The sequence below is a fragment of the Medicago truncatula genome, chromosome 1 (assembly GCF_003473485.1).
Source record: "Medicago truncatula cultivar Jemalong A17 chromosome 1, MtrunA17r5.0-ANR, whole genome shotgun sequence".
NCBI lineage: Eukaryota > Viridiplantae > Streptophyta > Magnoliopsida > Fabales > Fabaceae > Medicago > Medicago truncatula.
Genome location: NC_053042.1, coordinates 48,165,174 through 48,182,566, shown reverse-complemented (window position 1 = coordinate 48,182,566; position 17,393 = coordinate 48,165,174). Strand labels below are relative to the sequence as shown.

Here is a 17,393-nt window from a genome sequence, read left to right as displayed (position 1 = left end):
GTAGTAATAAAAGAGTATCGTTCCGACAGACAGTTATGAATTCAATTAACTTTTAATAATGATTAGATGAAAATTTCAAAGGTTAAAAGTTGGATTTTTAATTAAAAGAAAATAATAAAAGAAAAGATAAAAGCCTTGGGATTATTGGTTCATCTAATTGACAAGTCATTCACAAACCAAACTATTAAACTTATAACCTTATGTTAGACCTAACTTCTAAAGATAGTTTCTCTTTTGTTCCTCTAGCAACCAAGCCTATTTCGCTGACTTAATTACTATTAGATTTTGGTTCTAGGTTGCAAACAAGCCTATTTCGATGACTTGATCACAATTAGAATCCTTGAAGTTCGAAACTATATGTCTCAAAGATTGTAAAGACTATTTCGCTGCCTTTACAATCTTTGTCTAAATTCACTTGTTCGAATATCAAAGCTCCACTTTCGTTTTATGAATTGATATTTGAGATGATGGATTAACAATTATCAAACCCTCCACTTTCGTTTCCACAGTTTGATAATGGTTAATTCATGTTAAAACGGTGAATTTAGATTAGAAATTAGGGTTACATAAGATTAAGGTTTAAAGTTTGGTTTGATTAGAATTATGTCATTTACTCGTATCCAACAATCCCAAGACAAGAGAAGTCTACTCACTAACGTTCATTGTAGACATAGAAGAGAAGAAGAAGAAGAAGAAGAACATAAAATAAAGGTGAACTTTTATTCAAAGAAACAATTGTCACTTAATATTTTTGAGAACAAAAGATGAATATTGTGATGACTAGCTACTCTATTTATAGTTTACATTCGACTTAGAATCTAAGCAATTACATCACTAGAATGTTCCACAAGAAAACTAAAATAGAGTAGCTTAAAATCTAAGCAAAAGCAGCAAAAGAGTATAATGGGGCGCGCCACTTTTATATTATTGTACAAGATCTTCAAATTCTTTGCACATGATATTTTTGTATGAGATATTCATATTTTTGTCCTCAATCCTTGCACCAGATATTTTTGTATAAGATCTTTTATATTTTTGGCACGATTCAACTCCAATTCTCCTTTCTTTTGCTCCAAGACTCAATCTTTAGAATATTTGTTCCTGAAATATAATAACTTGCAATTATAGTAAAAGAGTTCTAAAAAGGAAATAAACTTAAATAAAATAAACTCAAAAATAAATAAAACAGACTTAAATATTATATTAAAATAGATAATTATTGACTCATCAACAGGCACCTGCAAGATTGACTGATTGTGAAGTAACTTCTGATGATGCTGTGAATGAAGAAGGTGATCTCATTCACTTTGCATTATTAGCAGATGTTGAACCAATTAATTACAAATAAGCATTGAAGACTAATGTTTGGAAAAGTGTTATGGTTGAAGAACTACAATCAATTGAGAGAAATCAAACCTGGGAGCTAGTTAACTTGCCAGAAAAGAAAAAGAAGATTGATGTCAAATGGGTTTTCAAAGTGAAATTGAACTCTGATGGACAAGTTTCTAAGCACAAAGCAAGATTGGTGGCTAGAGGTTTTCTTCAGAAGCAAGGCATAGACTATTATAATGAAGTGTTTGCTCCAGTTGCTAGAATTGAAACTGTGAGGTTAGTAACTGCTATTGCTTGTAAGATGAATGGTCACTCTACCATTTAGATGTAAAGTCAACATTTCTAAATTGTCCACTAGAAGAGGTAGTGTTTGTGTCACAACCACCAGGTTTTGAAATTGCTGGGAAGGAAAATATGGTGTATAAACTGCATAAAGCACTATATGGATTAAAACAGACTCTTAGAGCATGGAACAAGAAAATTGATCAAGTTTTAATTCAAATAGGCTTTAGAAAGTGTTCAGTTGAGTTTGGAGTATATGATCAAAAGCTTAGTGATGGAGGAATTGTTATAATTTGTCTGTATGTTGATGATTTACTCATCACTGGTAGCTCAATATCAGAGATTGTGAAGGTTAAAGAGAAACTGAAGTTGGAGTTTGAGATGACTGATCTTGGTGAGCTTTCATTTTTCTTAGGTATGGAATTTGTGAAATTGAAAGTTGGGATGATGATGTATTAGCAAAAATACATTGGTGAGTTGTTGGAGAAATTTGAAATGAAGAATTGCAATTAAGTTTCAAATCCATCAGAAACTAACTCAAATCTAGATGAGTGCAGCAAACAAGAAAAAGTAGATTCAACCATGTTTAGACAAATTGTTGGATCATTGAGATACCTATGTAATAGTAGACCCGATATTTGCTACTCAGTAAGTGTGATTAGCAAATTCATGCATGATCCTAGGAAACCTCATCTGATAGCTGCTAAGAGGATCCTTAGATATGTAAGAGGGACTATGGAGTATGGCCTGTTATTTCCTTATGGAGCTAAGAGTGAAGTGAATGAGCTCATAGGATATTCAGACAGTGATTGGTGTGGAGATCTAATTGATAGGAGAAGCACTTCAGGTTATGTGTTCAAATTCAATGATGCTGCAATCTCCTGGTGCACCAAGAAGCAACCAATCACTGCGCTCTCATCCAGTAAACCAGAGTACATTGCAGAAACATTTGCTACTTGTCAAGCATTATGGACTTTTATTAAAAGTTCATATTTAATTTCTATTATGTTAAACAATTATAATTTCTTAATTTATTTGGGAATAGATTCTTATAATATTTTATAATTATTTCTGCAAAAATTTGTAGGATAGAAATATGTCTTATACTTCAATGTAAGGAACAAAAGTGTAGAAATAATTATTTCAAGGATCAAAAGCAGAAGGAAAAAAATTAATGGGATTAAAACAAAAAAAAAAATATTATATATATATTGATCAAAAACAAATTTAATCTAAAATTTTATAAGAATAATCATCCATGAAAACATTGCCTCACCTTCCATTTTAACAACATTTAATTACCGACATGAAGTTTCAACTTTAATCCAAACAAAGTCAAACAATATTGACTAGCTGAAATAGTTGATTTAAATACTTATGTAGTAGGACTCCTTTATCAGAATAATAACAATTTGAGAAAATGCACACAATAATCGCTTTCGGCACTAAAATTACTACTATATCTTGTCAAGAAAGAAAAGAAATGAGTAGTATAATTTACTTATATGCTGTGTATGTTCCTTGTAAGTTACGGTGATTAACAATTTTCAACTCACCCACTAGTGCAAATCCAATAATGAAATTGATGATCTGGAAAATCCCATCACAATTAATGTATAAAAGTCAAGACAGACAGACACAGTAATAGAATAATGTAATTGGATGGCTTAATTTTGGGATCACATATGAGTCATAAGATTCCTCTTTATGGAACCTCAACAGAATGACTCTTGCAAACTTGTCATTTTGTTGCAAGTAGCTAGGGACGAGGAGAATAGAGCTGTTATTATTAACTGTTTGTTCTTTATACAAATTATTAAAGTTCTCTATGTTCAGGCTATATATTTTAGTGCAGAACAAACCAGAACTATTTTATTTTACTTTTATGTGTACATTAAAATAATGCAACTTGTACAACAATGTTTCCCATTGAAAAGAACTCACCTGATTGAGCTAGCTAATCCCATAATTTTTTTGGTGAATAATACATTATATGTATCAAGTAGTAATATTATTATTGTCCAAAATATAGGATTTATATGACTATATAACAGAAATACATAAAAGTTGACGCTAATATTAATTTGACAAAAATTCTTTGAAAGGATCAATTGATTTGAGTTAAAGGTTAGAAATTGGAGGATGAGTTCAAACTCGAGCCAAATAAAAAAAAAAACGACTACAACAATTAATTATTAAGGTTTCAAAAAATACATTCATAGAGAGTTAATTTATGTTTCTATCAAATAGTCTCCATTGTGTTGGTTGCATAAAATGATTAAAATAATTAGTGACGTGCTGATAAAAAAAAAAATTAACACATGAAAATTCAAAGATGGTCTTACAAATAAAGACGCATAATTTTTTTAATAATTTATGTAAGAGGGTCCAATATAGGGATGGAGGCATATATAAAACAAAACAAGTCAAAGTTTAAAAATTTAAAATTAACAAATAATGCAAGTCATCTAACCATTTAACTATTTCACACACAACTAGTTAAAATCAACTTTTCAACAACAAAATAAAATTGAAATACATGGTGGTTCTGCTATGCATATATATATATATATATATAGTAGTTCCATCCACCTCCACAACTTTAATGATGATAACTAAATGAAAATTACAAGACTATAGCATGTGACATTTTTTTTAAATCATCTAATATTGGGACCTCTCTGTCATATTCAATTTATACTTTACACAATATTTATTAAGAGCCTAAAAAAACATGTACTCATCCTCTCATCTCATTCCACTATAGTTGCTTTGCTGGCCCATGTGAACTGTTTAACAACATTGAATCTCTGATCTCAGTTCATGACGGCTTGAATCTGACCCACAACTCCAATGATCTACTTTTAAGCTGGCCCATGATTTTCAGAATGTATTGTGTCAGAACCCAGATGAACATGAACATACATAATGATGCTTTTTCAAATGGGACCATGATTTAAAAAGAAAAAAATAAATTGAATTTTTATGGTCCAGGTGTTTGTGGTATGCCTTTAATATATGACTATTTTCAGTGACAAAGTTCAATAACATCTTTAATCCCAAATGCACAAAATAATTTAAATAAAATCCAAAAGAAAAATCTATGATCTCACGAAACTGGATCCTCTACTGCTTCAGATATGTTGTACCGTAGCAACCGTTAGATTTAAAGAGAAAAATTCTCTTCAAAATCTAAAAATTTCTATAGGTACAACACGATACTGCAGATGCAGAGGATCTAGGTCAATCTTTGTGTCTGTTGTTTACATCCAATGAGACGCTTCCTTATCTTGTCTCATACAATTGTGTCCATTGATGAAAGTTTATTTGTTGTCACAACTTCATAACGGCTACTAACACCTCCTTCATCTTCTTCCATGCTATCTCCATCTTCATATTCATCCATGTTTTCATCTTCATCATCATCAACATCACCATTGTCATCTTCTTCTTTTGCTTCATCAACATTCTTCTTCACCACATCACCCTCTTCAAATGTAGTTGGAGGTCTCCATTGTTGTTCTGGCTGCACCATCAATGGCTCCATCGTCTCATTTGACTTCATGCTATGAAACGAATTAGAACCAAAAAGGTTCTGTGTTTTGTTCTTTTCTTTGTAAATAGCTTCAAGTTCATTAAAATAAGGACATGTCTTACTATCATCACGCCTTTGCTTGTTACTTTCCTTCATTTTCTTGTAGTATTTGTTGATATTCTCCCATTTTTCTTTGCACCTTTTTGCATTCCTATTGTATCCTTGTCTCTTCATTGCAGCTGAAATATCTTCCCATAATGGTGCTTTTGGCCCATTTTCTTGATACTTTGGTTCAAGACTTGTTCTTATCCTTATTAGAGCATGAACTTCACTTTTTGGCCACCTTGATGGAGAAGGAGAAGCGCCACCGTTACCACTTTTGTAACCATTATTCATATTTTGAAATTCAACAATGTTGTTGTTTGGTATCACTAGTTGTTGTGTTTGAACTTGTGATGCCAGAGCTGTCTGACACACAGACAGCTCTGGTGCTAGCGGTGGTTGAGGTGGTGGTTGTCCAGACAATTTTTGGAGAAATGCAATAACAGCTGCATTTTTTTGAGCTGCTGATGATCTTTCTTGGATAAGAAGTTCGTGTTCTTTACTGATTCTTTCCATTTCTTGAATTCTCAAAGCATCTTGTTGAGCAATGTGTTCTTTTTCACGTTTGTCTATGGCTTCAAGAAACTTCTTTTGCATTTCCTCTTGTTTTGCAAGCACTTGTCTTGTGAGTCTCCTGAAATAGTCCTTCCATTTTCTCTTCTTTCTATACTTCTCTTCCAAGTCTTCATCCGAAGCTGTGGAAGAAGAAGTCGAGGTTGTTGCGGTCGAGAATAGGTTGTTCATGTTTGGCAAAGAATTTGGAACATTGTTGTTGTTAGGTTGTGGTGAAGGAGAAATGAATGTGGTAGGGTTTGTGGATGGAACAGTGGTTGTGACATATGATATTGCTTGTGTGGTTTCAATGGGATTTGTTGTTGGTGTGTTATTATTTGTTTGTGGTTTTGGATGGTAAGAGGAGAATGTGAGTTGTTTTTCAAGTGCTTGTAATTGATCAAAAAATCTATAGGTTTTTCCTTCTGATTTCCCACTTCTACCTTCTTTGGTTCTTTTGTGATACTTGTATACATTTTCAAATTTCTCCTTGCACTTCTTTGAGCTTCTGTGATAACCAAGATCAGCTAGTTTCCTACATGTATATATAGAGGGATCAAGGAAGTGGAGGAGACAGAAAGGAGGTGATAATTAATATATTGATTATGATGATTGAATTTTGTAATCATATAAAGTATATAGTATTAAATTAAAATAGGAAAAGAAAAAAACTAGACTCCTTTCACGTAAAAAAAAGTAAAAATTTGTGATGAGGAAAAATATATGATTACACCAAAAAAATGTAAAAAAGTAAAAAAAAAGTATATAGTACTAAATTAAAACACATGTTACACCAAAAAAAAAAAAAACATGAAGCTAGGTATTAGTTCATACCTAAAAGAGTGACCAATAAATAAGAAACACACAAAGTAATAAAAATTAGATGGAAGGATGAAATTAACCTAAAAAAAGTTGAAGAAGATGAACTCAGCATTAAAATTAATTAATTTGGTTAATAAAATTATAAACTATGATTGAGTTCAACATGCATCAAGATTCAGATAGAAGAATTTAACTTAGATGATTCAAATGACATGAATTATCTTATGACTCAAAATCTAAGATAAGTGAATTATTGTCTCATACACTTGAGAATAAGATATATGACTTTTGAGAAGGAAAAAAAAAAAATGATTCCAATCAAACAGCTTTTTTTGACTAGTTCCACTGACAGGAAATAGGTTCCAGAAAATGATTGGTTAATTTAGATTTGAAAATGAATACATATCTAAATTCAGATCTTCTTCTCATGCATGATAAAGCTTATAAACAAGAAAATGAAAGGTACATAGAAGAAGAAGAAGAAGAAGAAGAAAACAAAAAGAAAAGACATAGATGTACTATACCTTGAAACCTCTTCCCAAAGTGGACCCTTAAGACTTGAATCACGAAAAACACCATCCATATCTGATCTTATCTTCAAGAGAGCCAATGTTTCTTGGCGGGGCCACCTATTTCCTCCACCACCGTTAATATTGATATTCATCTTATCATCTTCCTCACCACCAACCTCTCTTCCTTTCTCTTCACGGCCGCCTCCGTTTTGCGCCGTAACCGGTACAATATTCTCACCGGAACAAGTCTCCATCATTACTGTTGCATCACCAAGCTGCATATAGAAGAAGATATATGTCCCTACCTAGCTATTATACAGCTTGAGAGGGAATAATTATGATCAGAAAAAGAAAAAAATAAACAAGAGGAATAGTATAGTATAGTATACTCTCAACTCAATGGGTTTTTATTGTGCGCATTGAGATGCTTTCATGAGGGTGAAATATATTTCTTTATTTTTAGGTGGGATCTGTCAATTTCATTATTCACGTCTAATTAATTCATTACCTAGTTCAAATTATTAATAAGCCAGGTAGTAATTAACTTTTGCTTTCTGTATTTGTTATGTGTGTAATTATTATGATTCTCATTATTTTAAACTTTATGATTAGGGTATGGAATCTATTTTATTTTTTTTAGTTTGTTGGGGTTGGATTGAAATAGAAGAAAATACAATGACTTTGGGTTGTATTATGTGTGTCACATACGTATGAGCTGGAAAAGTAGTAAAAGAAAAGGAAATTATAACATGGATATTTATCGTTTAAAGAGAAAATAATGATATAAAGAAAGTATATTAAATTGGAAAATATTTATAATAATATTAAAAATATGATACTATCTTTGAAAAAAATTAAAAATATAATGTGTATTTTTGGAAAGAAAATAAAAATTAACAGATGTACGTACATAGTGGGAACAGCCTGCAGATAGCGACGATGGAGATAATAAGTTGGCCCATTTGTAGGTCAGCTTTGCTTATTGGGGGCTTTTGGATATTTCAGTGGCAAAATTATTTTTTAAATTACTGTATCACCCTTGAGATGGATCCCATTGACCTTTTGTTAATCATAGAGTTCTAAATCCCACGATTTCTTTTACAGCGGCATAATGAGCTTTGCATTCATGGAAAGCTTTCAATAATTCTTCTTGTACTATCATTTGGTGCTCTTTCCACATTCCCCATGATGTATATTAGTAGTATTTCGGACTTGGGCAATGCTCATTCCAAAAGGATCTACTACCTCCGTTCCTAATTATAAGACTTTTTTGAGAATTTTTTTTGTCCATTTTTATAAGATCATTTTGCTATTTCCAACTACATTAATTATTTCTTTATAGACACACTTTGTTGTCATCCATCCATTGTACCACTCATGATGTGGCATTATTGCTTTGTTGGAAATTGATTAAAGAAAATTAAATTAAATTAAAAACAAAAAATCAAACAAACCCTCTCTCTGTATCTCCTTCACGCTCTATCTCCCATCCCCTTTATCCCTCTCACACTTCCTCCTCTCTCTGCCACCGGCCACCACCACGGTCCACTGGACTTCTTTGAACCACCCTCTCTCTATCTGTATTTGAACAACAAAACAACACTCCCTTTCATCATCCTCTTCTCTCTATCATAACATATTTGTTCCTCATCGACGGCTGCCGTTCTATGACCACCGTCTCCACCGTACAGTTGTAACCACCATCGAATCGAAAACCCTTCTACTCCACCACCACGGCGTTTTGGTTTATATTTTCAGATTTATGCCGCCGCCGGCTATGAGGTGTTCATGCACGCGCCCTCTTCTTCTCTGTTCCCAAACTCGACATCTTCCTCTTCAATGTCCTCGTTTGTGGCTTCTCCCTCAATGATTCACCTTCTTCCATTTCTCTATACATTCATTTGCGTCGAAATACCAATCTTGCCCCTGATAACTTCACCTACGATTTTGCCTTTGCAGCTTATTCTAATGATAAGCATTTGATGCTTCTGCATGCTCATTCTATTATTGATGGATATGGTTCTAATTTGCTGGTCGGAGAAGAAAGAGTATTTGGAAGAAAAAGCAGTCTGACGACGCCATGGCGGAGGGCGGCGGATGGTCGGAAAAGAGAGGGAGAGATTGAGTAAGTAAGAGAGAGGGGAGATAAGTCAGAGAGAGAAGTGAGAATAGTCAATTTATTTTATTTTATTTTTCAAATAAACAGAATTTTTTATTATTAAATTTTGCCAACTAAGGGTGGTGGAGAGTGGTATGTCCACCTAAGTTGGTACATGTATCGGCACTCATTAATTATACATCTTTTTTTTCAATCATCAATAAATAACATGTTGAAAACATAAACCATCTCTCTCTTAAAGGATAAAATTGTAAAAACAATACTAATTACAAACATATTTAATACAAATATCAACTATCTTAATTCCCGTTATTTTTTCAAAAGGGCCCTATAATTAGGGACGGAGGTAGTATGATTTAAAACACAGTCTTGCTAAAAGTGTCCTAAGTGCGTTTGTTAAGAATTTTAAAAAGAAAGTAATTGATAAATTTTATGTTGAAAAAGTTACTTTTTAATGTTTTAATATGTTGAATACACAACTTTTAAGATAAAACTTCCACTTTAAACTTCTTATCAAATGTCCTAAGACACTTGTTAGCATTTCCTTTAAAATATCTTAGACACACTTTAGGATATCTCGTGAACAAACTTTTGCTTTCTAATTACCATCAGATTGTTTTTCATCATATAAGTCGGTTTTCCAAAATCGGGTTGGATTCAACCCAAATTTAAATATATAGTATCAGAGTTTGATTGTGATCCACAAACCAATGAGTTATGGGCTCATACCATATTAAAATTTGGATTGAGTCTAATTCAATTTTATAAAATTAATTAGTAAGAGCCGACAATGAACCGAGAAAACTCTAACATAGTTTAAAATTTGATTTGACAATTAGCACATTGAACTTGGTTTATGAACTAAATAAGTCAAACATGACCTGGAAGTTAAGTTTGTGAACTAGATGAGTTGAACTTAAGCTATATAATTCGACTCCTTTGATTCATGAGTTTACTCGAAAATGTGTGTGTGTTTGGAAATAGTTTTTTTTAGGATATTCTTCATTCATGTTTTGGAATTTTGTTGGGTTGCTTGTAGTTTGCTATGTTTTTCATTTTATATATATATTTTTTTTTTTGCATATCTACGCCGGTATGAACTTTGTATTTGTGCCTATCAGTTAAATGATTTATGCTTGTGATAGTTTTATTTTAATTCAAACCGCTCCTTTTAAAAAAAATATATTAAAAAACCAAATAGAAAAGGAAAAGACTTTTGAATTATTTGATTCGAACAAATGAAAGAATCTAACGAGTCAAATCGAATTTCTCATGAACTCCAAACGAGCTGAATAGAGCTAAAAAAAAAGTTCATTTTAAACTCAAATTGAGTTTTAATTAAGTTAAATCAAATCTAATTGAATCAAACGTATATGGATTCAGCTCATTTCCAACCCTAATAAAGATGATTGTTGTTGTTTATAAACATTTGTTTTAAGTTATAATGTGGATTCCTAACAACTCCACGAAGAAAATACATTATCAATTTATCACATTCTAATTTAACATTTGGTTATCTTAAATATTCACTTGATTGAAGCTAGAGTTCTTAGAGGTACACCATCCTTCGTGGAATAGCAACCTAACCCATCATTCAATCCACTCCAAATTGCACATGAAATTGACTTATTTTTATTTTTTAAAATCTGCGTGCAACAAAAATAGATCATTTATGTTCTTCCCCTACACAAAACACTCGCACCCTGCAGCCATGTCCAAAATACTCCTACGTTAGTTAACTAATACAAGTGTAAAAAAACTTGACTTAGTGACTTAAGTCACGCATGTGTAAAATTAAGTCATGTTTGATTTACACATGCGTTAGTTAACTAACGCAAAAGTATTTTAAGCATGGCTGCAGGGCGCGAGTGTTTTGTGCTGGGGAAAGAGCAGAAATCACAAAAATACTGTTGGATTTAAATTTAGTTAAAGCTTCATGTTAGCTTGAAATATGCGTAAACGATCTCATATTTATAAATAGGATATATGATTTGTACAAAATATATATATATATATATATATATATATATATTTAGAAAAAATGGTATCATTTATATCAGCCTAGTTTTAAAGAATATATTGAAAAACAATAATTGATAATTCAATCTCTATTTGTTGGAATGTATCAACGTTTTTTTTTTTTTTACAGAAGCAAATTTAACTATTATCATTAATCAAGCAATGTTCAATACAAAAAGGATAATAATAAAAAAATACGGTGATTAACCCAAGAACAGGCCGCCCTAGTTAAAGTATGAGCAGCCATGTTCGCTTGTCTCCTAATAAACTTCACCTTGAAGTTGGAATGTAAAGATAACTAATAATTAATACTAGAAACAATAGCATAGAATTCCGAATCACCATGGCCCGGAGATGATAGAGCTTGCACAAGAGTAGATGAGTCGGACTCGAAGACAACCCGGTCCCATCTGTTAGCATCAGCAAAGTGAAGGGCCTCTAGTAAGGCTACTGCCTCCCCCTCCAAAACTGTCATATTTGTCCGCTGCCATTTTGTTTGAGCCCGAATAAATTGCCCACAAGAGTCTCTAACACAACACGCAAAAGATGTAATATGGTTACAGTCATGGAACGCGGCGTCCACATTGCACTTTAACCATGACTCGGTCGGTTTCTCCCAAACTTGCACTCTATTATGCCCGTGTTGCACAACCGATGGTAAACTATTTTTATGAACCTCTTGCCATTGTTGCCATGCATCTAGTGTTGTCCTCCCAATGCTCGTTGAAGTGTGATGAGCATCATTCCAAATGACATCATTACGTGCAGTCCAAATTTGCCAAAGAAATAAAGCTACTCGACTCTTATAACTGAGAATTTAAGATTCGATTCTTGGCTACCAACAAAACATTTGCTTCTTAAAAATAAAATAAAAAACACACATTACTATTACTACTATTATTATAATTACTATTTATTAAATTAAAATATTACTTTATACAAGTAATATTTTAATTTAATAAATAGTAATAAATTAAATTCTAAGCAATCATGAAGCCATGTGGGTAGGATGTAAATACCAACCATAGTTTGAGAAAGTAAACTAATTTTAGTCTGTTAGGTTGTTAAAGACGACTTGATTATGTTTTTTTAATAAGAAAAGAAATGAATTAATGATTTATTGGTTAGATAGAGCATAGATATAGGTCATTTTATTATGGCAAACACCATTTATGAATGGAAGTAACTGGTGACAAATTCAGTTAGCTTTCAACCTAACATAATAAATAGAATGAATTTTTTGATATCATTTTTATTGCTAAATATCTCTTTTAAATCCACATGCTCCACCAATTATTTAAACTTTTGTTAGGGACCATTCCCATCGATGTGCATGTATATAATGATGTGAAAAGCGATGGATATCACTACTTATATATTTTCTTTTTGTTAATTGAGTCACTTCTTCCTCTTTTTCCCTTGGTGTAAATAAATATTTAAAAATATGCATGTTAAAAGAGAACACGATAAAGTGGGAATTATTTTCCTTCATGTAGTTTTTTGGATCTAAAAGAGGTCCATTAGTTCATAATGACCCCACAACGTGCTTCAACGTGATGGGTTTTATGAGCCAATATTATTTTATTTTGCTTTTACCAGAAAATGAAATTGTATGGCTTTGAGAATTTAGGAAATTGATCCTAAATCACAGTTTCTTTCTAGTCTTTTAGACATAATATTTCTGACCAATAATAAAATCTTCAGGATATGGTTCAATTAATCAACCACGATGATCTAGATGACAAATAAATAAACGGATGAACTAATTAATTATATCTAGTTAATTAAAACATTGTTTCTAATATTGCAGCTGAGGTCCTCACATTTTTCAGTTTAAAGAAATTAAAGAAAGTGAATTTCTAACCAATAAACTATTTGACAAAAAAAGAAAACATTGTTTATAATGTTAAATTTCAAAGTTACATTAACATTTTTTGTCAAATAATTGGAAGGGTTCAAAAATTTATTTGGAAGCTTTATCATGGTAAGCTTCTTATAATGTAAGAAACATCAAAGTATCTATGATTTGGATACTTGCTTCAGATGTTTCTGAGAACCAGAAATCATATGATGCATGTTTTTGCGAGGTTTGTAATGTAGCTAAGGAGCTATGGAAAAACTTTATTACGTTAGGTTGGCTTATCGTAATGTGTGAATTTAATCTGCAAAGGAATGCTCCCGATAATAACCTATGCCTGAACTACACTATAGAGATTGACCCATGGTTTTTTGTTCAGATGAATTCAATTTATTATAAAAAATTAAAAAAATTAATCATTAGAATTCAATTCATTACAAAAAATAAATAACTTGGTGAATAGAACTTATATGAAGGACAAAATAGATCAAGATATAATGCAAAAAAGTGGGACCCAAATAATTCATTTCACGACTATTTTGTTATATTTCTATACCTTTAATAATGTTTCTTAAGTAGTAATTGATATCAAGCCATGCATAATAAATAATTTCAAAAGGGAAAGCTAAAGCAAGGATAAGCTAGAGAAGAGTATATTAGTACTTAATGCTGAAGAGTTGGAGGTGTAGGAGGACAAGTAAGGTAAGGTAGGTAAACATCTTTCAAATGATGTATAACGACACTGTGTTAAAATTAAGGAAGAGATTACATAAGGACACGACTCTTTTAAAGTGAGCAATTTATTTTAGAGTGTAAATTGAATAACATCAATCGTTAATCAAGAAATTAAAGTTAGATATTGTGGATACGTACATGACAAATAATAAATTTGCTTCATTAACAACTTTTAATTTTCTAACTTTACACTTTCTTATTTTAAATTATACTTATTCATTGTATAATATAAGTATTTAGCGTTGAAGAGAAAATCATTTTGATAATATATTCGCCTGATTCATTTTTTTATAAGTTATAAATTTATTTGGGAAAAAAGAAAAACAAAAAATTGAAGGACAAAAATATAATCAACAAAAAAAACTCATCATATTACATAAGGTTTATATTTCATATATTTTCGAATATAGTCATTCGTTGTCACTACATTACGCCAAGAGCCAACAATAACATGTTAAAATATGCACTATCATGTTGATCCTCTATTTGTTACCTGACTTGATTTTCCATCAAATTCGTAGCATGTAGATATACTAGATTATTGGATGAGGAGGTGTGGTGCAATATTGAATGTGTCGATAGTTGTGGTAATGGGTTGGACATGTTGGAACTTGTATTGGGGGTCTGTTGCAATAACTTGATCAAGAAGATGATGAAGATGAACATGATGAAGTATGCACATAAATTCCAAAGATTGTTGTATATCTTGATTGTTGGGAAGATGCTGCTGCACTTGAAACCTGAAAAGTGTAATGGTTATGCATGCAAAACTCAAAGCGCATGGGGTTGTCACACTAACATTTAGTTCGATTCGCCCCCATCAATAACTGTATATTGGATGCAATAGGAATGATCGACGAATCCCCTTCGGAATACTATGAGTTCCTTGATGTGTATTGCACAACCACAAGCGTATCTCCTAACAGTATTTTACAGATTTATGGTTCCAGCAATTCACTCATGCATTAGAGAATTGATGGATGATTTAAAGTAAGAGAATGATGGAGAATTATGTTGTTAATGCAACAATATTCTGTTCAAATTGTGTGTTGTTGTTGTTCAAATTAATGCCCAAATGTCAAACATTTATAGTGCATTATATGACCCTTCACATATGAGGGAAAACACCCATTTGACTTGAATCAATGTTATGGTTCATTAAGCACCCCTTTGACAAAGGTTTAAATGTATATGAATGATTCCCATGAAGAGTTACAACTCTTAGCGAAGATTTACAACTTTTGGTTCAAAGTGATTCCATTATGCTCTAATGGAAATCTGCCACGTCGGGTAAGTGGGGCTTTTTAGACCTTTCTTACTCGTTTGGCGATATAATAGCTTCGTTAGTTGAAATGCCAACTTATTAAAATGTCTTTCTTTGCTGGGGGATTTAATAACTTTGAAGGGAGTTTTCCTCTTTTTCAATGTTTGAGCTTCTTACTTTGCTTTGATGAGCGAAGACTTTCATCTTTATCTTTTAAGTTATATATGGCTTGTAGCTTTTCTTTTTGTTCTAATTTATGTACAAGTGTTGAAATAACTAGTAAAAGTACAAGAAATACTAATATTATCTTGGTGTTATAATATTGACTTAATGATGTGTTTCGTCCTTGCAATTAGGCCTCATTTAAAAATTAATATCTATAATCGCTAATCATGGCAATTTACCCTTGCATTGTTTAATCATTTAAAATTTCATCCCTCCCTTCACTTAATCACTGCCACGTCACTAATTAGCTGACGTGGCACATTGACTCAGCAAAGTTTGGCTTGAAGAGACGAAAATGCCCTTCCTTCTATCAAAGTGCGGCAAAATGATGAAAATACCCCTTAAGACCACTCCCACCACCGTAACTGTTTTCTCTTCTCTCCTTCTCACTCTTCTTCTACCACCCCTCAATCTAATCTTGGTTGCAGCAAACCCATTTGTATCAAATCAAACAAACTCATCATTATTGAATATTTTGTCATTGTAGTCTTTTTTTATCATAGTTTCACTTGAGAAAGCAAGAACATAAGAAAATGGACCTCATAAATCTTCCTCTCCCATGAACAAAACAGAACTTATCTCTTCAAATTCATCCAAAAACCAAATTCATCCAAAAACCAAATCTAAAAACCAAAGTTAGAGAATAATAAAAGTGTACTGTGGAATTGTTACTCTTCTCCAATTCAATTGGTACTGAATTGGTACTCTTCTGCAATTCTAGTTTTAACCAAAGGGTATTTTCAATTTCAATGTGGTTGTCGTCTCCTCCGTTGTTGCGGTTGTTGTCTCTATCGCCGTCTTTGCAGTCGTTGTATCTGTCGCCATCATAGTGGTTTCCGTCTCCGTTTCTCTCTCTCCGTCGCGGTTGTTGCAGCCTTGAGAAAATACTGTTTTTCTCTTTGGATTTCTCCTTCTCTTTGGAAATGTTTATTTGATGGGAATTATTTATCAGGTTTTTATGATAGAAATTAGAATCTGGGTTTGATGCTTGTGTTGCATCTGTGCTTGAAATACACCTTGATGTTTTTAGGGGTTTGTTCAAATTACTTTTTGTTTGTTTGAATCAAAGGAAATTTGAGATTTTTGACATTTGAGGATTAGAATTTTGAAGGTACTTGAAGTTGCTTTTTAATGTGTGGTGGCGTGGGAAATGGATTCCATGTGTTCAACAAAAAAAAAAGACATTTAAGGAAGTGGGTTGTACAGCAAACAAAGATGAAGAAATTTCTGAAAATTGAAGAAGAAATGGTGTTACAGAGAAAGGAAAACAAGAGGGAAAAAGAAGATGATGAAGTCAGGGGTACTTTGGTCTTTCGCATTTGTCTGATGAATCCAGGGGTATTTTTGTCCATTCACGTCATTATTAAGCTAATCAGTGACTTGGCACTGATTAACTGGGTTGAAAGACCAATTCTTAAATGATTAAACTTTACAAGGATAATTTGCTAGGATTAACGATTACAGGGTCCAATTTTTAAATGATCCCTAATTGCAGGGACGAAACACATACTTAAGCCTATAATATTTAATAATCGTAGGTTTTCGTGATGTTTCTTGAAGAAGAAGAAAGAAAGAAAGAAAGAAAAAAAAAAAAAAAAAAAAAAAAAAAAAAAAGCATAGGCGTCATCATTTATATAGGTAAAATAACGTTAATTAGACACTATGTGTTACGACTCATTGCATTGGATGCCAGACAAATAGAGTAGCTTCATGGAAAAGAGGAGTAAGGATAGCTATTAAACAGTTTTGTGCATCATCTTTACCTTCTAATTAGTAGGTGTGTTCAGTTGGAGATTGCTTCAAGTAATGATAGCTACTTTGGTTTCATGTTTGATGGAGTTTGAATGGTGAAAAACTCCATTGATTTTATACTTTGGTAAGAGGTAAACATGCAAAGAAATTGTACCATTTGGTTAACAAGTAATGACAATATTTTTCAATGGAAATGTAGCAAATGTGACAGAAATTATGTTTGATAAAACCAAACGTTTGTCTTAATCTTGATTCATTTGTATGGGAAGGTAAAGACAAAATTT

General features: G+C 32.1%; 1 protein-coding gene across 1 annotated transcript; it reads right to left on the bottom strand.

The window, feature by feature from the left end:
- Positions 1-4,234: 4,234 nt before the first annotated feature.
- LOC11421021 (trihelix transcription factor DF1) lies at positions 4,235-7,748 on the bottom strand. The gene is made up of 2 exons (XM_003592064.4): positions 7,150-7,748; positions 4,235-6,338 (listed from the first exon to the last, which is right to left on the bottom strand). The coding sequence occupies exons 1-2, from the start codon at positions 7,416-7,418 to the stop codon at positions 4,910-4,912; spliced, it is 1,698 nt and encodes a 565-aa protein (XP_003592112.1). The 5' UTR covers positions 7,419-7,748; the 3' UTR covers positions 4,235-4,909.
- Positions 7,749-17,393: the final 9,645 nt, after the last annotated feature.